Raw genomic sequence first — 27739 nt, forward strand, 5'->3', positions numbered from 1 at the left:
CACTAAGATTAAATTATGTGCTCAATTCTGCTCAGGTGGCAGGTCCTGTTCAAGATAGGAACTGCTAGTTATGCTGAATCACTTAACACAATAATCATACAGGCCACCCATATTCTGGTTCTTCTGTCAGTGGTAACTGGAATCAGATTTATATGTTATAGTTTGTCATAGATCTCTTTGATCTATGACAAGATATTTGGCAAATAAAACACACTAGCTTAACTACCCTGCTTGCCCACTGGGTATTGGTTAAATAATGGCCCAATTTTGCTGGTTTTGTATCTTGTAACAACTAAGGGTACAAGAAACCCTGTGACTTGATAGTATGTACAGGTGCGCCAGATTCAGCTGTCCCTATACTGCATTGACTAGCAACAACTTAAAGCTCATTATTTAACAGAAATCTGGCTTAGCTTCAACTTGGAAAATGAAGATATCCACAACATAGGTGAGGCAGATCAGCAAAGTATGGTGCCCATCAGCAGAGTGGTAAAGCCCCATGCCCATCGGCAGATTGGTGAAGCCCTGTGCCCATCGGCAGATTGCATAAATTAGTTTATTTTCTAGTGTTGTGGTAAACTTGTTGCACTTTGACATTGAATTGAACCAGTTTGCTGAGACTGATTATCTCCTCTGCTGTCATCCCAATTATTTATGACTTACAAAAAATAGATCAACTTTATAAATACATATACATTCATTAATCCTTTCAGGTTCTTGTATGCCTGTCTGAAACACCCAATATAAAGCTTCATAATTAAAAGCATTGATACTTTCCTAGTTTTAAAAGACTGTTGGAGGAGAGTGAGGATAACCTGGCCCAGGTCTCCATCAGCCATTTGGAAGTGCTTGAGAACAACCAATGGAGATTCTTCCTTCAACTTCCCTGTGGGAAAGTGCATCGGCTCTGCTCAGTGTCTCCAAAGTTTAACCCTGGATCCTACAATGCAACCGTGCTCCATAGTGCTACCCAATTGTAATCCATACAAAGCCAATGACTGTTGCTGGGGTACAATTCCATTGGTGCTGGCAGCCCTACTTCATAGGCAAGCCTATGAATTGATTGTACCAACCATGAAGAATCACAGAAGTATACAGCACAGAATGAGGCCAGTTGGCCCATTGTGCTAACTCTTTGCTAGAACAATCCAAAATTAATCATATGGCTTGTTCTCTTGCATTACTCTTATATCTTCCTCTGCTTCAAATGTTTATCTACTCTACCCTCATAAGATGAGAGATCACAATAGAGCCAGATCCTGTTCTCACCTGACAAATGCACATACTCGCTTTCCTGTTGGTGGAAAGCAATGGTGAGCAGGAACCCTAACTGATCTTTCCGACTTTGGCATAGAGGCCACCTGTGGCACCACTATTGTTCTCCAGACTGAGATCAGCTAACTCGGGACAAACCAGAATCAAACCAGGAAATTCCGATCTGCATGATTTAGTACTACACTGAACAGTACTAGGCCAATGGGGAAGCTCCATGTTATAAGGAGCAGATACTCAGTATTTGAGAGCACGTCTTGCATCACATTTATGTGTCAGACTTCAGGACCAATTGAAAATGAATAGAATACAGACTGGGAGACAGCTACCAGAAAAATAAATCAAAATAATTAAATGACAGGCAAGTAGATGATTAAACTCTCTGTTCCTGTAACTCCGGCCTCCTTCACTCCATCACTGGTGGCAGAGCCTTGCTTCTATTCTCGAGAATTCCCTCCCCGAGCCCCTCTACTTCTTTCTCTTTGTAAAATCTTCTCCAAACCCAACCTCCAATCAAGCCTTTGATCATCCTTCCTAACCTCTACTTTCCTGGCTTGGTGTGCGGTTACTCCTGTGAATCGCTTTGGCACATTGTTTACACTAAAGGAGCCATATCAATGTTGTTCTAATAAAGATTTTACTAAGGAATACAGGCAGATTGTACTCAATAGCACAAATTTGTTTCCTTTTAAAACAGTGGTCGCTGGCGTATTCTTTTGAATTAATTATTAAAATACACCCTCTGGTCATTTTTACTAAGAGGTAAGATAAAGCCACAAGCAAACCCATCTCAACAGCACACCAAATGGCACTGGGGAAAGAGGTGAACTGACAAAAAATATATATAACAAAAATTCTAAACTATTGCTTTTGTAAACTTCAAATTAGAATTAGAATTTTATATTACAATATCTATTTTGCCTAATCCCCCCCATCGCAGTCAAATCTAATCTTGTCTTGAACCACAAAGGGGTTTAATTTCCTCTCTTAGGTACTGGTTAGTGAGGATGTATAAAATTCCTTTGTCCTCTACTTTTACGCAATCATTAATCCGTTTCGATACCAGTTCATTACCAGAGGAAATTAATCCAATGATCACAAGGCTCTGATCAGGTAAGATGGTTGCTATTTCTTAAGTAGGTGCTCAACAACAGCTATTGATTACCTGCAGGCTGCATTCTTGCTGAATGCAGAAAACGGCTGGGAACATTGAACTGTGGGTAACATTTCTTAAGATATTTTTTTTTAAGTGTCTACAAGGAGCCAGTCATAGTATGTTGATAAATATGTAACCAGAAGAAACATTTAACTGGTGGACTGCTTGGAGTATTCGTACTGCATCTTGGACAGTATTTCCTCTACCTCTGTGGAATACAAATAATCTGAGGGTTGTCCATTCAACCCTTTGCTTGAGATAATAAATAATTATGTAAGCCGTAAAAAGAGCAGCTCAGACAAGGAGAAATGATTGTGGTAATCTGAAAGGCTGGATTGTGAAGGATGGTGGTACTCCTTACTACTTTCATTCAACGTTACCGTGTTAAGGGACTACAAATCAGGACATTAAATTCATTGATGGCGATTTTCAATTACCGGTTGCTCGTTTCTCACCTGAGGAACGGATGAGCAGCAATTGAAAATCGGGGATGAGGGGGGTGGGGTACCTTGGCCACCTCATTGTTGATAAAATGTTCATGTAGGCCTATAAAAAGAGCGAGCAGTCCTCCCGCCTGAAACAGGCAGGAGGCTGCTTAAAGATGCAAATCGGGGACCTACGCTGGTTGTAGGACCCCAATTACAATTTTTAGGTAGAAATGGACGGAGCCTGCATGCAGTGAGCAGCCTAACCAGTGGTCCTTAAAGGGACTACCGGAGGCTGCTCAAAAAATGGCTCAAGAAACTTTAAATTTTTTTAGTGCTTCTCCTGCCACCACTCCTGGGATTGCCTCCCCTCAGACCCGACATGCCTACCAGCCCAGCATGGGAGCGGACTGATTTTCTGCACTCTCACAACTGGTAAACGGAGCAGGGCACCCGCTTGGTTCGCGCAGCTCACTGGCGGGATGTTAATGAGCCCAGGCCTCATGCCAGTATCCGCCAGCAGAAGTCAGAGATCGCCCCCATTTAACTTGGATGCATACATAATCTGTACTGAAAAGGTGCCAGCCATGGTTTAGTGGTAGCACACTTTCCTTTGAGTTAGAGGTTCAAAACCCACTCCAGAAGCATAGGCACATAATCCAGGCTGACAATCCAGTGCAGTACTGAGGGAGTGCTGCACTGTTTTTGATGAGATCTTAAACTGAGGCCCTGTTTTCTCCCTTAGGTAGACATAAAAGATTCCATTGCACTATTGGAAGTTTTCCTGGTGGCCTGCCCAACATTTCTTCCTCAACCAACATAACTAAAGAACAGATTATCTAGTCATTTATCTCACTGCTGTTTGTGGGACCTTGCTATGCACAAATTGGCTGATGCGTTTTCCTACATTATAACAGCGACAACACTTCAAAAATAATTAATTTGCCAAGAAGCAATCTGGGACGTCCTGAGGTTGTGAAATGTGCTATATAAATACCAGTTCCTTTTTCTTCCTTCAAAAAGCCAATTTGGGAAAATTAAATGTAACTAATGTTTAGCCTTCACACCAGCATAAGCCTATATCTGAATATACTCAACTAAGGATATTAACCAACTGGGTTTCTGTTTCAACTTTTGTTTTTTGTTAAATAAACCATGCAGTATTTTTTGAATTAAGAAAGACTTTTTACAAAACAAAGAAGAAATCAATTAAGATAAAAAGCAATAGAGATGCCACAGAGCTGAGAACAGATGTAAGACATTTTGTTCCATGTTTTAGAAAATATTACACTGAGGTTGATACACCAAGGTCTGAGGTTGTACCTCCAATCTATGCTGATTTAACTGATGTCAGCCAGGTCTGTGGGAAAGGCACAGAGTGATTTTGGATGAGAGAGGGGGTAATTAGCCAAAGCTCCCATCAATGTGGATGTCAGGTGAGGACAGCAGGCTTGGCTATGATGCCCTCTATGGTCAAATATCCTGTCTAGCTTGAAACATTCAGAATGGATGCTAGGGGAAGGTATTGGGGGGGAAGCTGGCATCTGTGGAGCTGTATCCCAGGAAGAGTCGGCATCCTTAGGACAGGAGGGAGAAAACGAGAGAAAATTGGGTAAAGAAAACAAAACACAAAGGTAATTTAATGGATCTACAAATCACAATAACGTATTGTATAAATTCAACTCTACCATTTCATGAAAAGAAAATTGATATTCGTTAACCGAAAGCCTCAAAAAGAAAAGGTGAGGTGGTTAAGTGCAGAACTTGGTGTGGTGAGTCTTGCAACAGCCAGCTACTCGGATATGCAGGAAAATAAAAAAAGTGAACTGAAAGCAGATGCTGCAAAATGAAAAACTTAATCCATTGAGTTTTGTTTACTTTCCCCAATGCGGTCTGCCACTATTGCTTAAACACTAACTGTATACACTCAGAATGTACAAACCACAGCTAACAAAGCATAGCATTAGCTTTTCCTGTTTATTTTGCGTCTGTTCCTGTTTGCTTATAAAGATAGTCTACTGTACAATCAGTGTTGGCAGAAACACCTTCCGTGGTTGAATAGCCTCTGATTCTCAGTCTAGGTTTACATGTGAAGAATGGTCATTAGGGTGAGGTACTGGAGTGTGTGCAACATCTTGAAAAGAAATGACACTTATTCAATCCGTTTTCAGTTCTAATTTATTGGCTGATGTTGTTGGGGACGGTTAGTCTTTCAACAGTAGCAGCTGATTAATCTATGACATCAGCTGTAGTGTCAAGAATATGAAAACACAATGATGCCGCATTACATTCTAACATCGCACATCTACCAAATACTGGTTGAAAAGATTTATTACTGCAATTATATAAGGTCAATGAAGATCAAGTATTGAGGGGAGGGCAGAATAAAAGTATGCAATTAAATCCAGTTGCAGTGTTACATTGACCTTACCATGTCTGTTGCAGAACCAATAAGAACTGAACAACTAACCCTCCAATATTACGTAATTACATTTTCATGCACAATTTAAAACCTTTTTTAAATAACCTTTTATAATACAATTTTTTTAATTCCTTTTTTTGTGGTAGACTGACTGAGGAAGGAAAAGGCTGTTCTTTTGTATAAATTAAAATAAGGCTATACAATTTTTTCATGGTAAAACTGTGACTTTAATTATGTAATATACAACCACTATATTTAAATGGCACTATCTATGCCCCACACGTTCAGTCTATTTCCCTGGTAAGGGAACCTATAGTTTAAAACACTGGTATGGGTAGCACTGCCTGCTCAAGTGTTCCTTTGAACAGACCATAAGAGATAGGAGCAGGAGTAGGCCATTCGGCCCCTCAAGCCTGCTCCGCCATTTAATGAGATCATGGCTGATCTGATTTTTACCTCACAGAGTGGAAATATTCTTGTGAATGCACTGTACAAAGAGCAGAGACAAAGAATTCTGCAGAAAATAAATGTGTAGAATTATAGATTAAGAAAAAAGAACTTTCATGACCTCAGGACGAGATAAAGCGCCTACAGCCAATGAAATACTTTTGAAGTGTAGTCGCTCTTGTAATGTAGGAAACACGACAGCCAATTTGCGTACAGCAAGCTCCCACAAACAGTAATGAAACAAATGACCAGACAATCCGTTTTAGTGATGTTGGTTGAGGGATAAATATTGGCCAGGACACTGGAGCGAACACCCCTGCTTTTCTTCGAAATAGTGCCATGGGATCTTTTACGTCCCCAGAGAGGGCAGACGGGGCTTCGGTTTAACGTCTCAATCAAAAGTTGGCACCACCGACAGTGCAGCACTCCCTCAGTGCTATACTGGAGTGTCAGCCTAGATCATGTGCTCAAGTCTCTGAAGTGGGGCTTGAACCCACGACCTTAACCGTGAAAGTGCTACCCACTGAGCCAAGGCTGACCCTCAGACTAACCACTTATAGCTCTATGTCACTGCTTGCCAAACTTTTCAATTCATTTTCTAATCTTTCATGTACTTGGCCTCTTTTTCCCTACTTTCTATATTAGGCTCCTGTCTACATTATTAGTACTCAGCATTTTCCATGTAGCTGTGCATCAATATAGAGTACAACACTCTTTATAGTGACGTTATAATTCTAGTTTTAAACTATTTATCAATTTTTGTTCAGCTTTCTCATTGCACTATTCTTGCCAATGGCCGCTATTCCATCGATGAGTGTAGCTGAATTCTATGAAATAACCTTTCCCTACCACTAGATGTCCCTGGGGTCTGTTGTAAATACTCTACAGAATTTGATTTAGTGACAGATTCAACCTGATCTGACCTGTACTACAAACACCACCAAAACCATTAAATCTGATACAGAAATAAGTACTTAAGTTTGATGCTCTGCTCTAAATTGCACTTTGGGTTTATACATTAACTTTATTCTGTTTATATAACTAGTTATTAGTTGGTTACCATCTGTACGGCATAAATTGTGGTTTTAAAAAAAGTGATTCAAATATTATGTAAAAAAACTATTGGTTCCTTGTATTTAAACTGAATAACTGCAAAAAGTAAGGTCAGAGATTGGAAGAAGAACGTAAAATAAGTGAAATTTGTTGCAATCACATAAATGCTGAAATTAGTATAAACAATTAAATACACCAAAGCAGCCAACTTACCCACCACAGGTGCCTGTATTCTTACTGTAGTGTGTGCGAGGCTCACTGGAAGCCAGTTTAAGCAGCTCATTCCACTCTCGCTCCCACTCCTCCTCAGTGTAAACCAAACCAGACTAGTTCACCAAGTGAGAAATAGACACATTATTTAAATATGATGCCATATTTTAAATGTGTTCACATCATTGAATGATTAGGTTGTTAGAAGAACAATGATTTAACATATCCTGTGATGACATGTTTACATAGCAGAACCGCTGGTACCCTGAATTCATCCAATTTACACGGGAAGGGGGCAATTTAGATGCTGAGGGCAACATTAAAGCAATTGCACAGGTGCAAGATTGTGCTTGTACAGCACATGAAGCTGCTTCCAGACTGAGTTCTTTAATTTGCTGACTATGGAGCTGCCGCAGTATTGAGGCAAGGTCCATAAAGACTAACAATCTTGTACAACTAGGCTAACGGCTCAGCCACAGCCAAAACAAAATAGTGTCCCCATAATGTCCAGCACTGTTAGAGACAGGTGTTTATGTTTGCTGTTGTCAGTGCTTTATCCCCAGAACAGTAAGAAATAACTTCTTGCAGGGTGTCTTTGGCAGTGGCACCCCTTGTTTATATTGCAATGCTGTCTGGTGATAGGCATACAATCAACATATTAGTGGACACAGGGACATTAGCAAAGTCAGAATACATATTTATTTTTAGGGCTAGAAATGCAACTCAAAATATTTTAAATTTTGTTGGGTAAAACTGTGTAATGGAAACAACCAAAGAAAAACAGGCACTACGCATCAAACACATTTAAATAAAATCACTGTGCAACAAGCTTGCCTAGTTTTAATGACAAGTCTGTCATACAAAAGCTATGTCACTGTCAAGATGAGAACATTTTTCAACAAATTCTGAATTCTATTTGATAAGAAGTAGCTAAGTCTCTCGACAGGAAATGGCTATTTGTGTTTAGATGGTGTTGACAAGTCAGGGAAACTAACCACATTTTGTTCATTGCAGACACAAGTCGTCAGCAACAAGTCTTGACTATATAGTTGATCAGGGACCAAAAAGGAGATCTACTCATGGAGGCAGAGGGCATGGTCGAGGTACTAAATGAGTACTTTGCATCTGCCTTTACCAAAGAAGAAGATGCTGCCAGAATCTCAGTAAAGGAAGATGTAGTTGAGATACTGGATGGGCTAATAACTGATAAAGGGGAGGTACTAGAAAGGCTAGCTGTACTTAAAGTAGATCAGTCAACCAGTCCAGATGGGATGCATCCTAGGTTGCTGTGGGAAGTAAGGGTGGAAATTGCAGCGGTACTGGCCATAATCTTCCAAATATCCTCAGATAGGGGGGTGGTGCCAGAGGACTGGGGAATTGCAAATGTTACACCCTTATTCAAAAAAGGGTGTAAGGATAAACCTAGCAATTACAGGTCAGTCAGTTTAACCTTGGTGGTGGGAAAACTTTTAGAAATGATAATCTGGGACAAAATTAGCAGTCACTTGGACAAGTGTGGATTGATTAGGGAAAGCCAGCACGGATTCGTTAAAGGCAAATAGTGTTTAACTAACCTGATAAAGTTTTTTGATGAGGTAACAGAGAGGGTCAATGAGGGCAGTGCGGTTGATGTGGTGTATATGGACTTTCAAAAGGTGTTTGACAAAGTGCCGCATAATAGGCTTGTCATCAAGATTGAAGCCCGTGGAATAAAGGGGCCAGTAGCAGCATGGATACAACATTGGCTAAGTAACAGGAAGCAGAGAGTAGTGGTGAACGGTTGTTTTTCAGATTGGAGGGAGGTGTACAGTGGTGTTCCCCAGGGGTCAGTACTGGGACCACTGCTTTTCTTGATATACATTAATCACTTGGACTTGGGTGTACAGGGCACAATTTCAAAATTTGCAGATGATACAAAACTTGGAAGGGTAGTGAACAGTGAGGAGGACAGTGATAGATTTCAAGAGGATGTAGACAGGCTGGTGGAATGGGCGGACACGTGGCAGATGAAATTTAACGCAGAAAAATGCGAAGTGGTACATTTCAGTAGGAAGAACAAGGAGAGGCAATATAAACTAGACGGCACAATTCTACATGGGGTAAAGGAAGAGAGAGATCTGGGGGTACATGTGCACAAATCGTTGAAAGTGGCAGGGCAGGTTGAGAAAGCGGTTAAAAAAGCATATGGGATTTATAAATAGAGGCATAGAGTACAAAAGCAAGGAAGTCACGATGAATCTTTATGAAATACTGGTTTGACCACAACTGGGCCCTGATATTACCAGGGAGGCGGGTTGGCAGCGGGGAGGGCGATTGGGCACATGGGTAACCCGCCCAGTAAAATCCGTCCGTTTCCCACGCGATCGCGGGTAAATTGAAGCCACTTAACTTGGTTTCCGGGTTTCCCGTCGGAAGCCTGCGCAGCGGGCGGACTGCGCACCCGCATCACAGGCTGTCAGCTGGAGGAGCTCTACTTAAAAGGGTGGTCCTCCAACGACTGATCCTGCAGCAAAGAACCACACAGCACCATGGAGCAGCCCAGGAGAAAGGGTGCCCCCAGGTTTAATGATGCCTCACTCCAGATCTTACTGGATGGGGTGAGGAGGAGGAGGAGGGAGATTTTCTACCTGGCGGATGGGAGGAAGTGGCCTGCCTCTGCCACCAAGAAGGCATGGCTCAAGGTGGCAGAGGAGGTCAGCAGCAGCAGCAATGTCTCCCGCACCTGGATCCAGTGCAGGAAGTGCTTCAATGACCTAACTAGGTCAGCCAAAGTGAGTACACTTACTCATTCTCCTACACTCCGTCTTCCACATCACCGCCAACACCCCACAACTCCTTCGGCACTGCCAATACTACTCTATCACATCACTCCTCACACACACTCAAAGCTCATCCTCAACTTACTTATACTTACTCACCTCCCCAGTACTCATCACACCACTACCACTCAACCCAATCCTCATACAATCTCATGGCTCTGACTCATACTCAACCTCTGATGCATCTCTTTCACGGTCAGCCTCACCCAAACCAATGCATTCAGTGGTTGGCCACGTCACCATCCTTCACTTACACTTCTCTACTTTCTCCCCTTATAGGAGAAGAGAGCCCAGAATGCACGGGGGAGGGCGAAGACTTCAGGGGGGCTGCAATAACAGGTCGTCCTCACAGACGCAGAGCAGGAAGCTCTTGAGTTGAGCCACACCCTCGAGTGCCTGTCCGTCGGGGACGCCGAGACTGCCACCCGACAAACGGCTGGTGACAGATCTTTAACATTCAGCACTCACAAAAGCAAATGCTGTTAACATGCCTTGCCATCTTCAGCACCGCAACATCTGTCATCAAGCTTAATATTGTCTTCTGTTCTCTTACAGGGCCTTCAGCGACTGCTGTGACGGCGGAGGGCGATTCCTCAGAGGACCTGCCGACCTCTGAGGGGGCACAGTCACATCTGAGTGAGCCATTCACCAGCGCAGATACACATACCTCGGTGGGTCCCCGTCTTCCTTAGTTGGGGGTTGCACATGGTGAGTCACCACACACGTGAGCACGAGCAGACACTGGTGGCAGGGGCAGCTGTGGAGAGTCCGCCTCAGTGGGAGCAATCTTCTCCAGGCTCTGCTCAGCTGGACACAGATGCTGAACCCTGGGGGCCATCCTTTAAAAGGAGAATGATCGAGGGACAGCAGCACATTTGCGAGGTGCTGGAACAGGTGCCACGCACACTCTCCACAATCGTGCAGAGGATGGAGGAGTCCAATTCCTGCATGAGTGGAATGGTGGCACAGGTACAGGAGGGGATCTCCGAGATACTGTCACAGGGACGTGAGGGCATCTCTGAGATAGTGTCGCGGGTAAGTGTGGGAATGTCTGCGATGGAGGGAAGGCTAGCCTCCATCAAGCTTCAAGCACGGCTCACCAATGAGTCCATTGAGGCCCTGACAACGACCCTTCAAACTAAGGTGAGCAACTTTCTGCTGCCTTAAACAAGCAGGCAGATACACTAGCACTGGCCTTAAAAGGCATCACACATGTCCTCCAAACTGTTGTCCAGCAGGGTGGTAGGAGTGATATGGGCCTGGCCCAGGAGAGGGATGATGGCAAAAGGGGACATGGAAGTAGAGACGCCACTAAAAGCGCTTCCATGTCTCACCCTTTGCCCTCCTCTCAACCAGTACCCGCAATGCTGCCTCCTCTCCAGGTGGTCGAGTCTGCCCCTACACAGGTGCAGGTGGAGCAGTCTTTGGAGAGGCCCTCACGGGCACCGAAAACCAGAGGGCGTCGGCCAAAGCATCTAATCGGTCAGGGCATGAACAAGAGCAACCTGCCACTACCTCTGCTGCAGCCACAGGGGAAGTATCAAGTAGGAGTAGTCGGAAGCGTCAGGCAAAGGTTTTGTGAGCACAAAGGGGATGCACAAGGATGTTTGATGGTTTGCCATGTTTTTTATTTATATTTGATTTTTGTTCAACTCACATTAAATATTATATTGTCATCACTACTGCCACTTGACCATTCTTGACTGCTTGTGCAGTAAGTCCCTTTCATGAGGTTCACCATGAACATCCACACTTGATGCCACCCATTGGGTCACTCTACAGTGGGTGTATGTGTAGTTGCACAACTATATTGTGCAGGGAGTCGGGAGGGGGCTGGTGTGGCTGCTCCTCTGTCCAGGTGGCGAGGACTGGACTCTTCACACTGTCTGATGTTAGGAGAACCGTTCACATATCAGTGACTCCCTGGCCTCACGAGCAGCCAGGTGAGCCGCTGTTCTGCCCATGGATTGCTCCTCCTCTACCTCGTCCTCCTCCTCAATATGGGTGGCAGATACGGATGGGGCCTCCTCCAGAGGCACCCTTCTCTGTTGTGCCGTGTTGTGCAGGGCACAACAGACGACCATAACGCATCCCACTCTGTCTGGTGCGTATTGAAGCGCTCCCCCAGAACGATCAAGGCACCTGAAGCGCATCTTGAGCAGCCCTATAACATGCTCAATTGTAGACCTGGTAGCGATGTGGCTGTCGTTATATCGACGCTGTTGCTCGGTGGTGGGGTTCCTCAGAGGTGTCATGAGCCACGTGTGCAGGGGGTATCCCTTGTCCCCGAGGAGCCAGCCCTTGCAGGTGTTCGGTGCGTGGAAGAGGGGCGGGATGTTGGACTCCCGGAGGATGAAAGAATCGTGGCAGCTGCCAGGATATCTGGCGCACACGTGAAGGAATCTCTTACGGTGGTCACAGATGAGCTGAGTATTGATGGAGTGATAGCCCTTCCTGTTGATGAACAATCCTGGCTCGTGTGGAGGTTCCCGTATTGCTATATGGGTACAATCGATTACATCCTGCACCCGTGGGAAGTCAGCCACAGCGTGCAATCCCACTGCCCTCTCTGTCTGGCTGAGTCATCCATGGGTAAGTTGATATAGTGCGAGGCCCTGCGAAACAAGCCGTCGGTGACCTGTCTTATGCACTTGTGTGCAGACGACTGAGAGACCCCGGCAACACACTGGAACGATCTGGAGGCGAAGAAGTTGAGGGCAGTGGTGACTTTGACAGTGGCAGGTAAGATGCTCCTCGGGCCAGCCAGGAGCAGCTCAGCATAAAGGAGGCTGCAGATGTCTGCGACTACCTGGCGACTGACTCTGAGCCTCCATATGCGCAAGCCACTCAGTTGTAAAATCTCGCTAAAAAAAGTCGTAAGAATAAACCGGACGGACCACCCGGCATCGGACCACGAGGCACCGGACACGACAAAGGCAAACCAAGCCCAGTCGACGCTGCAAAGTCCTCCTCACAAACATCAGGGGACTTGTGCCAAAATTGGGAGAGCTGTCCCACAGACTAGTCAAGCAATGGCCTGACATAGCCATACTCTCAGAATCACACCTTTCAGCCAACGTCCCAGAATCTTCCATCATCATCCCTGGGTATGTCCTGTCCCACCGGCAGAACAGATCAATCACAGGTGGCGGTACAGTGATATACAGTCAGGAGGGAGTGGCCTTGGGAGTCCTCAACATTGACTCCAGACCCCATGAAATCTCATGGCATCAGGTCAAACATGGGCAAGGAAACCTCCTGCTAATTACCACCTACCATCCTTCCTCAGCTGATGAATCAGTCCTCCTCCATGTTGAGCACCACTTGGATGAAGCGCTGAGGGTAGCAAGGGCACAGAATGTACTCTGGGTGGGGGACTTCAATGTCCATCACCAAGAGTGGCTCGGTAGCACCACTACTGACCGAGCTGGCCGAGTCCTGAAGGACATAGCTGCCAGACTGCGCCTGCGGCAGGTGGTGAGCGAATCAACACGAGGGAAAAACCTACTTGACCTCGTCCTCACCAATCTACCTGTCGCAGATGCATCTGTCCATAACAGTATTGGTACGAGTGACCACCGCACAGTCCTCGAGGAGATGAAGTCCCGTCTTCGTACTGAGGACACCATCCAATGTGTTGTGTGGCACTACCACCGTGCTAAATGGGATAGATTCAGAACAGATCTAGCAGCTCAAAACTGGGCATCCATGAGGCGCTGTGGGCCATCAGCAGCAGCAGAATTGTATTCCACCACAATCTGTACCCTCATGGCCCGGCATATTCCTCAATCTACCATTACCAACAAGCCAGGGGATCAACCCTGGTTCAGTGTATAAGAGCATGCCAGGAGCAGCACCAGGCAGACCTAAAAATGATGTGCCAACTTGGTGAAGCTACATACATGCTAAACAGCAGAAGCAACATGCTATAGTCAGAGCTAAGTGATTCCACAACCAACGGATCAGATCAAAGCTCTGCAGTCCTGCCACATTCAGTCGTGAAAGTGGTGGACAATTAAACAACTAATGGGAGAAGGAGGCTCTGTAAACATCCCCATCCTCAATGACAGCAGAGTCCAGCACGTGAGTGCAAAAGACAAGGCTGAAATAAGAACATAAGAAATAGGAGCAGGAGTAGGCCAATCGGCCCTTCGAGCCTGCTCCGCCATTTAATAAGATCATGGCTGATCTGATCCTAACCTCAAATCTAAATTCATGTCCAATTTCCTGCCCGCTCCCCGTAACCCCTAATTCCCTTTACTTCTAGGAAACTGTCTATTTCTGCTTTGAATTTATTCAATGATGTAGCTTCCACAGCCAGAAGGGCCGAATGGATGATCCATCTCGGCCTCCTCCCGATAGCCCCACCATCACAGATGCCAGTCTTCAGCCAATTCGATTCACTCCACATGATATCAAGAAACGGCTCAGTGCACTGGATACAGCAAAGGCTATGGGTCCCAGCAACATCCCGGCTGTAGTGCTGAGGAATTGTGCTCCAGAACTAGCCGTGCCTCTAGCCAAACTGTTCCAGTACAGCTACAGCACTGGCATCTACCCAACAATGTGGAAAATTGCGCAGGTATGTCCTGTCCACAAAAAGCAGGACAAATCCAATCCGGCCAATTACCGCCCCATCAGCCTACCCTCAATCATCAGCAAAGTGATGGAAGGTGTCGTCGACAGTGCTATCAAGCGGCACTTACTCACCAATAACCTGCTCACCGATGCTCAGTTTGGGTTCCGCCAGGACCACTCGGCTCTAGACCTCATTACAGCCTTGGTCCAAACATGGACAAAAGAGCTGAATTCCAGAGATGAGGTGAGAGTTACTGCCCTTGACATCAAGGCAGCAATTGACCGAGTGTGGCACCAAGGAGTTCTAGTAAAATTGAAGTCAATGGGACTCAGGGAGAAAACTCTCCAGTGACTGGAGTCATACCTAGCACAAAGGAAGATGGTAGTGGTTGTTGGAGGCCAATCATCCCAGCCCCAGGACATTGCTGCAGGAGTTCCTCAGGGCAGTGTCCTAGGCCCAACCATCTTCAGATGCTTCATCAATGACCTTCCCTTCATCATAAGGTCAGAAATGGGGATGTTTGCTGATGATTGCACAGTGTTCAGTTACATTCACAACCCCTCAGATAACGAAGCAGTCCGTGCCTGCATACAGCAAGACCTGGCAACATCCAGGCTTGGGCTCATAAGTGGCAAGTAACATTCGCACCAGACAAGTGCCAGGCAATGATCATCTCCAACAAGTGAGAGTCTAACTACCTCCCCTTGACATTCAACGGCATTACCATCGCCAAATCCCCCACAATCAACATCCTGGGGGTCACCATTGACCAGAAACTTAACTGGACCAGCTACATAAATATGTGGCTACAAGAACGGGTCAGAGGCTGGGTATTCTGCAGCAAGTGACTCACCTCCTGACTCCCCAAAGCCTTTCCACCATCTACAAGGCACAAGTCAGGAGTGTGATGGAATACTCTCCACTTGCCTGGACAAGTGCAGCTCCAACAACACTCAAAAAGCTCGACGCCATCTAGGACAAAGCAGCCCGCTTGATTGGCACCCCATCCACCACGCTAAACATTCACTCCCTTCACCATCAGCGCACTGTGGCTGCAGTGTGCACCATCCACAGGATGCACAGCAGCAACTCGCCAAGGCTTCTTCGACAGCACCTCCCAAACCCGCGACCTCTACCACCTAGAAGGACAAGGGCAGAGGCACATGGGAACAACACCACCTGCACGTTCCCCTCCAAGTCACATACCATCCCGACTTGGAAATATATCGCCGTTCCTTCATCATCAATGGGTCAAAATCCTGGAACTCCCTTCCTAACAGCACTGTGGGAGAACCTTCACCACACAGATTTCAGCGGTTCAAGAAGGAGGCTCACCACCACCTTCTCAACGGCAATTAGGGATGGGCAATAAATGCTGGCCTTGCCAGCAACGCCCACATCCCATGAACAAATAAAAAAAAATGTACTGCTCCTCAGAGGTGTCCAAAACATATTTGTTCAACAGTCTGGTTGCAGAAGTTTTAGGACAATGTCCCTGTTGGCCTGTTTATTACTAACATCAATGAAATATGGGTCCCCTACATCAAATCTGACCTGGAATCCAAGGTAATGAGGATGTAGGTTTTCATGACTGTTACGGCAATACTGCAGTACAAAAAAGCAAATTTATAATAAACTGCTAGACACTCTCAGATTCCATTTTGCAGAGAACAAGTCAGACTTTATTCTCCATTTTCAGAAAAGACTCTGCATCACTATCCAAAAACATTCATGAAATTTTGTAGGTACTTACAAGCTAAAAAATAACAGTCACAACAATACCAAAGATCTGAAGAACACATGGAAATATCAGCCATGAATATCTGAACTGGTGAAGTGTGAGAACTGGAGCTACCTGACTTGTTACTAAAACTAGGCAAGCTTGTTGCACTGTGGTTTTATTTAAATAGGGTTGGTGCATAGTGCCTGTTTCTCTTTGGTGGTTTCCATTACACAGTTTTACTCAACAAAGTTTAAAATATTTTGAGTTGCGTTTCTAGCCCTAAAAATACATATGTAGTGTGACATTGTTTGTCTATAAAGTAAAATGATGCTGCTTAAAAATTCAAATCACACTTGAGATCTAAAATATTAAAGTTCTGTGAGGAAAACAGAATATCTAAGTACTCTTCTATAAGCAAGACTCATCAAACTGAGCCTTTTTCGAATGTCCCATTTTACCTTTTACCTAAAGGCTGCACTGTCGCTTAAAATTACAAAGCAAAAATAGACAATAAGGTCCATTGTGTGCACCGACCTCCTTGTTTTGCTGCGTCTGTTGCCACCTCCATCTTCTCTTCAATGCGTCTCTTTCTGTGCCCTTTTTCATCATGGTATAAAGAGCTTTTCGAAGCATCAGGTCTCTATCGTGGAAACCCCACATACCTTAAACACAAATAAGAGCTTCTTTAAGTCTAACCTTTGAACAAACTGCAACAAAAATAGAGATGATATACTTTATGCACATATTACCTAGAGAAGCTGCATGTAAGAGACAGTTCCCATCCCCTGTTGTAGCTAATGGCAGAAGACGTTTGCAACTTGAACAAACAACTGACCACCAATTTAGACGACCTGCAAAAAGAGAGAGTCAGGTCATTAGCAGCACCTTTATCTGTTGGATTTTACACAGTTTGAGGCCTCACACTATTAGGCAGTAGTGTAAGGAAATATAGTTTCTTTACTGCCACATGTCGAACCGATATCACGTATATTTGTGTAGTCACCCTTTTATTAATCAAACATAGCTCTGATGGTTATTAACAGATGAGAGGAGTTGTTGTAACCTCACATACACGGTGACTTATTGTACCACATGTATTTTTGATATGTAACTTTTACTGTCTGTCTATGATCACCTTTCTGTATTAATCAAACAGTATATGAAATATGTGGTAACTAACTTGCACAAATGGGTTTTATAAGTTTTATAAGGCCGTTTGCTTCTAAGGTAATTAACAGACTGGTGGAAATTGCTAACATAAACAGTTGCAGCCACGGGATAAGACAGCTGTCCAAGCTGCCAAATGGCCAACAGCCTTAACATAAAAATGGGGCCTCACACTTAGTGACTTGGGAACAGACAGGGAAGTGTGAGATAACAGGTCCAAAGTTACTGACTTCGGCCTTGAAAGAAGCATAACAAGATAAGGCGGGGTAGCAGCCCCTTTTTAGTGTTGTAGGCCGATGATTGGTCAACCAAAGGGTATGGTATCTTGAGGGCCACTCAATCACCCTGGCTCGCAAAAGGTAGAAATAAGGCAGGGGCTGACTCTTCTTCCTTTGTCTGGAAAACTCGTCCTTTGGAAAGACCCCGATAGGGTAGACAACTGTGTCAGTAACAGCCCCTGTGCTCACCCTCTAAAGTGGCATAAAAGAGACACCCTTTGCGAGAGACAGGTTGTAAAGAAGAAAGGTAGAGAAGAATGGAAGATGAAGTTAAAAGTAGAAGAAGTTATAGAGAAGAAAGAAGTTAGACGAACAGAACCAAAAGTTATGATCTCTACCCAGAGGACAACAGGGTAATGTGGTTTCTTGTTTTCTGATAATTACCGCTTAAATACTTGCATATATTGATCCTTGCTTTTGTTCAAATAAAAGATCATCACTATAACCAATTGGTGTCAGGTCAAAATACATAAACTTCTCAGTAGTTCAAGTTAATTTTATTTGGTGGCATAACATGAAGTTAGTAGCACCAAATGAATATTTATCTCTTCACTTTAGTTGCTCACCACCACACATTTGTGATAGCAACATTAATAGGCAATGACAAAAAAAACACCTTATCAAGTAAGTTGTCAATTTAATGTGACAGTAAATATGACACATAGGTTGGAGAGTTACAAAGCATTAAGATACCAAAAGGTCAAGAGATATTATAAACCACACTGGTGAAGTTTGATCAGTCTGTCAACATCATCTCAACATATTACATCCTTGAAACAGCCACGACATGCAATACTCTTCACAAGATGTAGAAAAGTTTATACTAAAAAAAAAATTAATTTCTCCAATTTTATTCCATTCTGTCCTGAAAACACCAATTCTTGTTAGAGTATGGATCCACAGCATGGTGAGGTAGTAGCCATTCTTCATTTGTAAGCCTACACAATGACCATCAGCAGGCAAATTTGATTGAAGGGCCATCACAGCAGAGGCTGTTTCTACCCTCACCCAACACTTACCCTTGCTGGAAAGTGTCTGTGTATAGCAATTGTGAGTGGGAGCCATGACTGATTTCCCCCCCCCACTTCCTAATCACTCCTTTTCCAGGGTGCCAAGGCTAGAATCCCACTGCCACTCCAGCTGAAATCAGATAACCAACCACACCCTGAGTATTAACCTTGGGGCATTCTGGTCTGCACGGCTTAGACCTGCACTGGTTGGTGCCTTTATCCAGCTGGTCATCAAGGGAGGTATCTAATTAAGTCACATTACTTGAATCAAAATGCTCTTCTTCCACATGATTTGAAAGTATGGCACAGTGTCATACTGACTCCACATGTGGATATAAAGCATTCGTGCCATAACTAAAGCACTAATGATATTTAGTACAGGCGCTCCTGTAGTGCATTCTAGCTGTACATTTCCAGTTTTCTTAATTTAATAGATATTTTTTCATGATACGCTACAAATATCATTGCAAGGTCATGATGTGATCCATATCAGCAATCAAGCTGGGAGATAAATTTTCTTCTCGAACTTTTTTTCCCCCGAGAGGCTCACGTCAATTTTACATTAATTTTATGTTGCATCCATCAATCTGTATCTATACAGTTAATTGACCATCAAGGTGGTAGATGCATTATACAAACTGTAATAAATATTTGACCATATTTCTTCCTATTGAAAACTAATAGGTAAAATATCAATTAAACTGCACTATTTCTATTTCATAACTCTTCACTTATTATTTTCTGTTCTGTCCTTTGGTAAAATAGCCGTTAAGCAAGCAGATATAACGGGCTTGATTTTAAAAGGGTGGGGGATGGCAACGGGGGGTGGGGTGGGGGGGGGGGGTGGTGTCAATGGGTGCATGGCAAACCTGAATAATAAAAACTTGCCGTTCCCCACGCGATCGCGACTTAATTGGTGACCCTTAACCTTGTTTCCGGGTTTGCCGTCCAAAAACTGCGCAGTGGGCGGACTGTGCACCTGCATGACAGGCTGTCAGCTGGAGCATCTGGATTTAAAGGGCCATTGCTCCAATAAATTTTGCTGGAGCAAAGAGCCAGAAGACCCAGTGGAGCAGCACAGGGGAAGGCTGCTCCAAGATTCAGCAATGCCTCACTTCAGCTGCTACTGGCAGGGGTGTGGAGGAGGAGGGAACTATTTTATCCGACCGACAGGAGGAAGCGCCCTGCCTCTGCCACCAAGAAGGCCTGGCTCGAGGTGGCAGAGGAGATCATCAGCCATTTCAATGACCTAACTAGGTCAGCAAAACGGAGTACACTTACTGATTCTCTTGCATTCCGTGGTGCACATCACCACCTCCCCCTCCCCCAACTCATTCTGTACTGCCACGACTACTCCATCACATCACTTCTCACGCCCACTTAGGGCTCACTCTCAACTTACCTGCACTTCCTCATCTCCCCATTTGTGACCCGACCGCTACCACTCACCCTCTGATGCACCTCTTTCACGGTCAGCCTCACCCAAAGCAATGCATTCATCGGTTGGCCACTTCACCATCGTGCACTCACACGTTTGTACTTTCTTCTAAGAGAAGAGAGCGCAAAATGCACGCGAGAGGGCGAGGACTGGAAGGTGGCCACAACAAATAGTGGTCCTCACAGATGCTGAGAAGGAGGCCCTGCAGATCAGCAGCACCCTCAAGTGCCTGTCTGTTGGGGACGCCGAGACTTTTTTTTTTATTCGTTCACGGGATGTGGGCGTCGCTGGCAAGGCCGGCATTTATTGCCCATCCCTAATTGCCCTTGAGAAGGTGGTGGTGAGCTGCCTTCTTGAACCGCTGCAGTCCGTGTGGTGACGGTTCTCCCACAGTGCTGTTAGGAAGGGAGTTCCAGGATTTTGACCCAACGACAAAGAAGGAACGGCGATATATTTCCAAGTCGGGATGGTGTGTGACTTGGAGGGGAACGTGCAGGTGGTGTTGTTCCCATGCGCCTGCTGCCCTTGTCCTTCTCGGTGGTAGAGGTCGCGGGTTTGGGAGGTGCTGTCGAAGAAGCCTTGGCGAGTTGCTGCAGTGCATCCTGTGGATGGTGCACACTGCAGCCACAGTGCGCCGGTGGTGAAGGGAGTGAATGATTAGGGTGGTGGATGGGGTGCCAATCAAGCGGGCTGCTTTATCTTGGATGGTGTCGAGCTTCTTGAGTGTTGTTGGAGCTGCACTCATCCAGGCAAGTGGAGAGTATTCCATCACACTCCTGACTTGTGCTTTGTAGATGGTGGAAAGGCTTTGGGGAGTCAGGAGGTGAGTCACTCGCCGCAGAATACCCAGCCTCTGACCTGCTCTCGTAGCCACAGTATTTATATGGCTGGTCCAGTTAAGTTTCTGGTCAATGGTGACCCCCAGGATGTTGATGGTGGGGGATTCGGCGATGGTAATGCCGTTGAATGTCAAGGGGAGGTGGTTAGACTCTCTCTTGTTGGAGATGGTCATTGCCTGGCACTTATCTGGCGCGAATGTTACTTGCCACTTATGAGCCCAAGCCAGGATGTTGTCCAGGTCTTGCTGCATGCAGGCTCGGACTGCTTCATTATCTGAGGGGTTGCGAATGGAACTGAACACTGTGCAGTCATCAGCGAACATCCCCATTTCTGACCTTATGATGGAGGGAAGGTCATTGATGAAGCAGCTGAAGATGGTTGGGCCTAGGACACTGCCCTGAGGAACTCCTGCAGCAATGCCCTGGGGCTGAGATGATTGGCCTCCAACAACCACTACCATCTTCCTTTGTGCTAGGTATGACTCCAGCCACTGGAGAGTTTTCCCCCTGATTCCCATTGACTTCAATTTTACTAGGGCTCCTTGGTGCCACACTCGGTCAAATGCTGCCTTGATGTCAAGGGCAGTCACTCTCACCTCACCTCTGGAATTCAGCTCTTTTGTCCATGTTTGGACCAAGGCTGTAATGAGGTCTGGAGCCGAGTGGTCCTGGCGGAACCCAAACTGAGCATCGGTGAGCAGGTTATTGGTGAGTAAGTGCCGCTTGATAGCACTGTCGACGACACCTTCTATCACTTTGCTGATGATTGAGAGTAGACTGATGGGGTGGTAATTGGCCGGATTGGATTTGTCCTGCTTTTTGTGGACAGGACATACCTGGGCAATTTTCCACATTGTCGGGTGGATGCCAGTGTTGTAGCTGTACTGGAACAGCTTGGCTAGAGGCGCAGCTAGTTCTGGAGCACAAGTCTTCAGCACTACAGCTGGGATGTTGTCGGGGCCCATAGCCTTTGCTGTATCCAGTGCACTCAGCCGTTTCTTGATATCACGTGGAGTGAATCGAATTGGCCGAAGACTGGCTTCCGTGATGGTGGGGATATCGGGAGGAGGCTGAGATGGATTATCCACTCGGCACTTCTGGCTGAAGATGGTTGCAAACGCTTCAGCCTTGTCTTTTGCACTCACGTGCTGGACTCCGCCATCATTGAGAATGGGGATGTTAACTAAATCTGGTTCATTACTCATTACTAAATCTAGTATGGCTTGCCCCCTTGTTGCCTCCCGTTAGTTGTTTAATTGTCCACCACCATTCACGACTGGATGTGGCAGGACTGCAGAGCTTTGATCTGATCCGTTGGTTGTGGAATCGCTTAGCTCTGTCTATAGCATGTTGCTTCCGCTGTTTAGCATGCATGTAGTCCTGAGTTGTAGCTTCACCAGGTTGGCACCTCATTTTTCGGTATGCCTGGTGCTGCTCCTGGCATGCTCTTCTACACTCCTCATTGAACCAGGGTTGATCCCCTGGCTTGTTGGTAATGGTAGAGTGAGGAATATGCCGGGCCATGAGGTTACAGATTGTGCTGGAATACAATTCTGCTGCTGCTGATGGCCCACAGCGCCTCATGGATGCCCAGTTTTGAGCTGCTAGATCTATTCTGAATCTATCCCATTTAGCACGGTGGTAGTGCCACACAACACGTTGGATGGTGTCCTCAGTGTGAAGACGGGATTTCATCTCCACGAGGACTGTGCGGTGGTCACTCCTACCAATACTGTCATGGACAGATGCATTTGCGACAGGTAGATTGGTGAGGACGAGGTCAAGTAAGTTTTTCCCTCGTGTTGGTTCGCTCACCACCTGCCGCAGGCCCAGTCTAGCAGCTATGTCCTTCAGGACTCGGCCAGCTCGGTCAGTAGTGGTGCTACCGAGCCACTCTTGGTGATGGACATTGAAGTCCCCCACCCAGAGTACATTTTGTGCCCTTGCTACCCTCAGTGCTTCCTCCAAGTGGTGTTCAACATGGAGGAGGACTGATTCATCAGCTGAGGGAGGACGGTAGGTGGTAATCAGCAGGAGGTTTCCTTGCCCATGTTTGACCTGATGCCATGAGATTTCATGGGGTCCAGAGTCAATGTTGAGGACTCCCAGGGCCACTCCCTCCTGACTGTATATCACTGTACCGCCACCACTGGTAGGTCTGTCCTGCCGGTGGGACAGGACATACCCAGGGATGGTGATGGAAGAGTCTGGGACGTTGGCTGAAAGATATGATTCTGTGAGTATGGCTATGTCAGGCTGTTGCTTGACTAGTCTGTGGGACAGCTCTCCCAATTTTGGCACAAGTCCCCAGATGTTAGTAAGGAGGACCTTGCAGGGTCGACTGGGCTTGGTGGTTTGCCGTTGTCGTGTCCGGTGCCTAGTGGTCCGATGCCGGGTGGCCCGTCCGGTTTTATTCTTATTATGACTTTTCGTAGCGAGATTTTACAACTGAGTGGCTTGCTCGGCCATTTCAGAGGGCAATTAAGAATCAACCACATTGCTGTGGGTCTGGAGTCACATATAGGCCAGACCGGGTAAGGGCGGCAGGCTTCCTTCCCTAAAGGACATTAGTGAACCAGATGGGTTTTTATGACAATCCGGTAGTTTCATGGCTATCATTACTGATACTAGTATTTTAATTCCAGATTTTATTTTAATTAATTGAATTTAAATTCGCCAGCTGCCGTGGCGGGATTTGAACTCATGACTCTGGATTTTAGTCCAGGCCTCTGGATTACTAGCCCAGTAACATAACCACTATGCTACCGTACCCCACAAATGTCTGGTGACACAACTTTGACATTTATCACACACATGAATTGATGTTAACAATGATTGGCATGTTGAACACTTCAGTATGCTCATTGCAACATGACACATCTGTGATGATGCTTAATATTGCTTTCTGTTCTCTTACAGGCCCTTCAACAACCGCAGTGATGGGAGAGGGCGATTCCTCAGAGGAGCTCCCAGGCTAGGATGGTGCAGCATCACATCTTAGCGAGCCATCCACCCGCACAGATACTCACACCTCGGTGAGTCCGAGTGATCAGTTAGTTGGGTTGGCACCTGGTGAGTCACCACACACAATTGAGCACGAGCAGGCACTGGTGGCAGGAGCAGCTGTGGAGAGTCCGCGTCGGTGGGCGCACTCCTCTCCAGGCTCTGCTCAGCTGGACACAAATGCTGAAGTCTGGGGGGCTATCCTTTAAAAGGAGAATGATCGAGGGACAGCAGCACATTTGCGAGGTACAGGAATATGGGCCACGCACACGCTCCAAAATAGTGCAGAGGATGGAGTCGTCCAACTCCTGCATTAGTGGAATGGTGGCATAGGTACGGGAGGGAATCTCTGAGATAGTGTCGCAGGAACATGAGCACCTGTCTGAGACAGCGTTGGACGAAACTACTGAAATGTCTGAGATAGTGTCGCAGGTAACTGCGGGAATGTCTACGATGGAGAGAAGGCTAGCCTCCGTTGAGCTTCAAGTGCGGCTCACAAATGAGTCCATTCAGGCCCTGACAACAGTCGTTCGGACTGATGGTGAACAACATTCTGCCCCCTTAAACAGGCAGACAGAAACTTTAAAACAAGGCTTCCAAGGCATTATATATGTCCTCCAAACTGTTCTCCAGCAGGGTGGTACGAGTGACGTGGGCCTGGTCCAGGAGAGGGACAATGGCGAAAGGGGACATGGAAGTGGAGACGCCACTCAAAGCACACTCACATCTCACCTGTTGCCCCACCCTCTCAACCAGTACCCACAATGCTGCCTCCTCTCCAGGTGGCCGTTCTGCCCCTGCATATGTGCAGGCAGAGCAATCGTCTTCGCCTCCCCCACAACCACTGTTCCAATTAAAAATCGAGCCCAATATGTTTTATTTGGACTCATATGAGGGACCTTCATTTTTTAAAAAATTTGTTCATGGGATATGGGTGTCACTGGCAAGGCCAGCATTTATTGCCCATCCCTAATTGCCCTTGAGAAGGTGGTGGTGAGCCACCGCCTTGAACCGCTGCAGTCCGTGTGGTGAAGGTTCTCCCACAGTGCCGTTAGGTAGGCAGTTCCAGGATTTTGACCCAGCAACGATGAAGGAAAGGCGATATATTTCCAAGTTGGGATGGTGTGTGACTTGGAGGGGAACGTGCAGGTGGTGTTGTTCCCGTGTGCCTGTTGCCCTTGTCCTTCTAGGTGGTAGAGGTCGTGGGTTTGTGAGGTGCTGTTGCAGAAGCCTTGGCGAGTTGCTGCAGTGCATCCTATGGATGGTACACACTGCAGCCACGGTGCACCGATGGTGGAGGGAGTGAATGTTTAGGGTGGTGGATGGGGTGCCAATCAAGCGGGCTGCTTTGTCCTGGATGGTGTCACTAGGACTCACCGAGGAGTAAGTGTTGTTGGAGCTGCACTCATCCAGGCAAGTGGAGATATTCCATCACACTCCTGACTTGTGTCTTGTAGATGGTGGAAAGGCTTTGGGGAGTCAGGAGGTGAGTTACTCGCTGCAGAATACCCAGCCTCTGACCTGCTCTTGTAGCCACGGTATTTATGTCGCTGGTCCAGTTAAGTTTCTGGTCAATGGTGACCCCCAGGATGTTGATGGTGGGGGATTCGACGATGGTAGTGCCGTTGAATGTCAAGGGGAGGTGGTTCGATTCTCCCTTGTTGGAGATGGTCATTGACTGGCACTTGTCTAGCACGAATGTTACTTGCCACTTATCAGCCCAAGCCTGGATGTTGTCTAGGTCTTGCTGCATTTGGGCACGGACTGCTTCATTATCTGAGGGATCGCATTTAGCACGGCGGTAGTGCCACACAACACATTGGATGGTGTCCTCAGTGCGAAGACGGGACTTCATCTCCACGAGGGCTGTGCGGTGGTCACTCCTACCAATACCGTTATGGACAGATGCATCTGCGACAGGTAGATTGGTGAAGACGAGGTCAAGTAGGTTTTTCACTCGTGTTGGTTCGCTCACCACCTGCCGCAAGCCCAGTCAGCCAGCTAGCTCGGTCAGTAGTGGTGCTACCGAGCCACTCTTGGTGATGGACATTGAAGTCCCCCACCCAGAGTACATTCTGTGCCCTTGCTACCCTCAGTTCTTCCTCCAAGTGGTGCTCAACATGGAGGAGGACTGATTCATCAGCTGAGGAAGGATGGTAGGTGGTAATCAGCAGGAGATTTCCTTGCCCATGTTTGACCTAATGCCATGAGATTTCATGGGGTCCAGAGTCAATGTTGAGGACTCCTAGGGCCACTCCCTCCTGACTGTATATCTCTGTACTGCCACCTCTGCCACCAGGGATGGTGATGGAAGAACCAATGGTCTCTACAAAGCTATTCATTATTTACTAATGTCCTTGAATATATTCAATGTGATGAATAGTAGTGCATGGAGAATATTTAAAAATGCAGAATAAGGCTCGTTAATGTTGTGGCCACTGCAGCCTCTGCTTTGCCAGTATTCTTCACCAAAATTAATTTGGTTGAATGGATTCCAGGTCCATAAAACTGAAGGAGCAGGTCAACACCAAATGATGTTATAGGTCACAGGACATGTGGCAAGAATATCAATATCACTCTTCCAAACTCTTCAAAATAACTCTGTTTGAGGACTATGCTTTCATTAAGTCAATGTCCCTATCCCCAGAGCTAAACAGACAGTGGTGAAACAGTGTTCTTAGTCCTCTGAAGGATTAATTGTTTACCTGCTTGCCTTGCTCTGAAGTCAGTCAGTCAAAGTAAAGGAACTAATGATCAGGTGCAAATGGATGTGTGCCTAGCATATATTATGTGGCTTAGGCCAGGGGCCATTTTATCTGCCCATTTGTATTTCTTGAGTGTGTCCGGGATAGTTTTCTACTGTCCTAGAGGCAACAAGGGGGCAAGCCATACTAGATTTAGTAATGAGTAATGAACCAGATTTAGTTAACAGCTTAACTGTGCGTGAACATCTATCCAATAGCGATCATAACATGATCGAGTTCAAGGTAGTGTTTGAAAGGGAAAAAAGTGAATCAGCTGCTCAGATTCTAGACTTGGGTAAGGCCGACTTCAATGGGACGAGACAGAGACTGTCCACAGTAAACTGGGGAAATCTGTTAATGGGGAAAACGACTGATGATCAGTGGGAAATGTTTAAAGAAACATTTAACGTGATATAGAATCAGTTTATACCCCTGAGGGGCAAGGACTCTACTTGCCAAAAAAAACAGCCATGGACAACTAGAGAGGTAAGGGACAGTATAAGACATAAGGAAAGGGCATACAAAAAGTCAAAAAATGGCACAGATCCTGGCGAATAGGAAAGATTCAAAGATCAACAAAGGGTCACAAAACAGATAGTAAGAGCTACAAAAAGAGAGTATGAAAAGAAACTTGCAAGGGATATCAAAACCAATACGAAGAACTTTTATAGTTATATTAGGAAAAAGAGGGTGGTCAGGAGCAGTGTTGGCCCCTTAAAAACTGAAAGTGGGGACATTGTCATTGACAATAGGGAAATGGCGGACATGTTGAATAATTACTTTGCATCAGTATTTACAGTAGAAAAAGAGGATAGCATGCCAGAAATCCCAAGAAAACTAATATTGAATTGAGGACAGTGTCTCGATAAAATTAACATAAGTAAAGCAACAGTAATGAAGAAAATAATAGCACTAAAGAGTGACAAATTCCCAGGACCAGATGGTTTTCATCCCAGGGTTTTAAAGGAAGTAGGTGAGCACATTGCAGATGCCCTAACTATAATCTTTCAAAGTTCTCTAGATTCAGGGACTGTCCCTCTAGATTGGAAAATTGCACATGTCACTCCGCTTTTTAAGAAAGGAGAGAGAGGGAAACCAGGGAATTATAGACCAGTTAGCCTAACATCTGTTGTGGGGAAAATGCTGGAGTCTAC

At 45.8% G+C, this 27739-nt stretch overlaps 1 protein-coding gene across 1 annotated transcript in view; it reads right to left on the reverse strand.

Annotated features, from left to right (window-relative positions):
- otud7a (OTU deubiquitinase 7A) overlaps nucleotides 1-27739 on the reverse strand; it is a 105850-nt gene that overhangs the window by 23598 nt on the left and 54513 nt on the right. Inside the window, exons 7-9 of the mRNA XM_067973429.1 lie at nucleotides 16856-16957; nucleotides 16641-16768; nucleotides 6989-7101 (exon numbers count right to left, since the gene is read on the reverse strand). Coding sequence (XP_067829530.1) covers nucleotides 6989-7101; nucleotides 16641-16768; nucleotides 16856-16957 — 343 coding nt within the window. The remainder of the gene's footprint in view (nucleotides 1-6988; nucleotides 7102-16640; nucleotides 16769-16855; nucleotides 16958-27739) is intronic.

The sequence above is a fragment of the Heptranchias perlo genome, chromosome 38 (assembly GCF_035084215.1).
Source record: "Heptranchias perlo isolate sHepPer1 chromosome 38, sHepPer1.hap1, whole genome shotgun sequence".
Taxonomy (NCBI): domain Eukaryota; kingdom Metazoa; phylum Chordata; class Chondrichthyes; order Hexanchiformes; family Hexanchidae; genus Heptranchias; species Heptranchias perlo.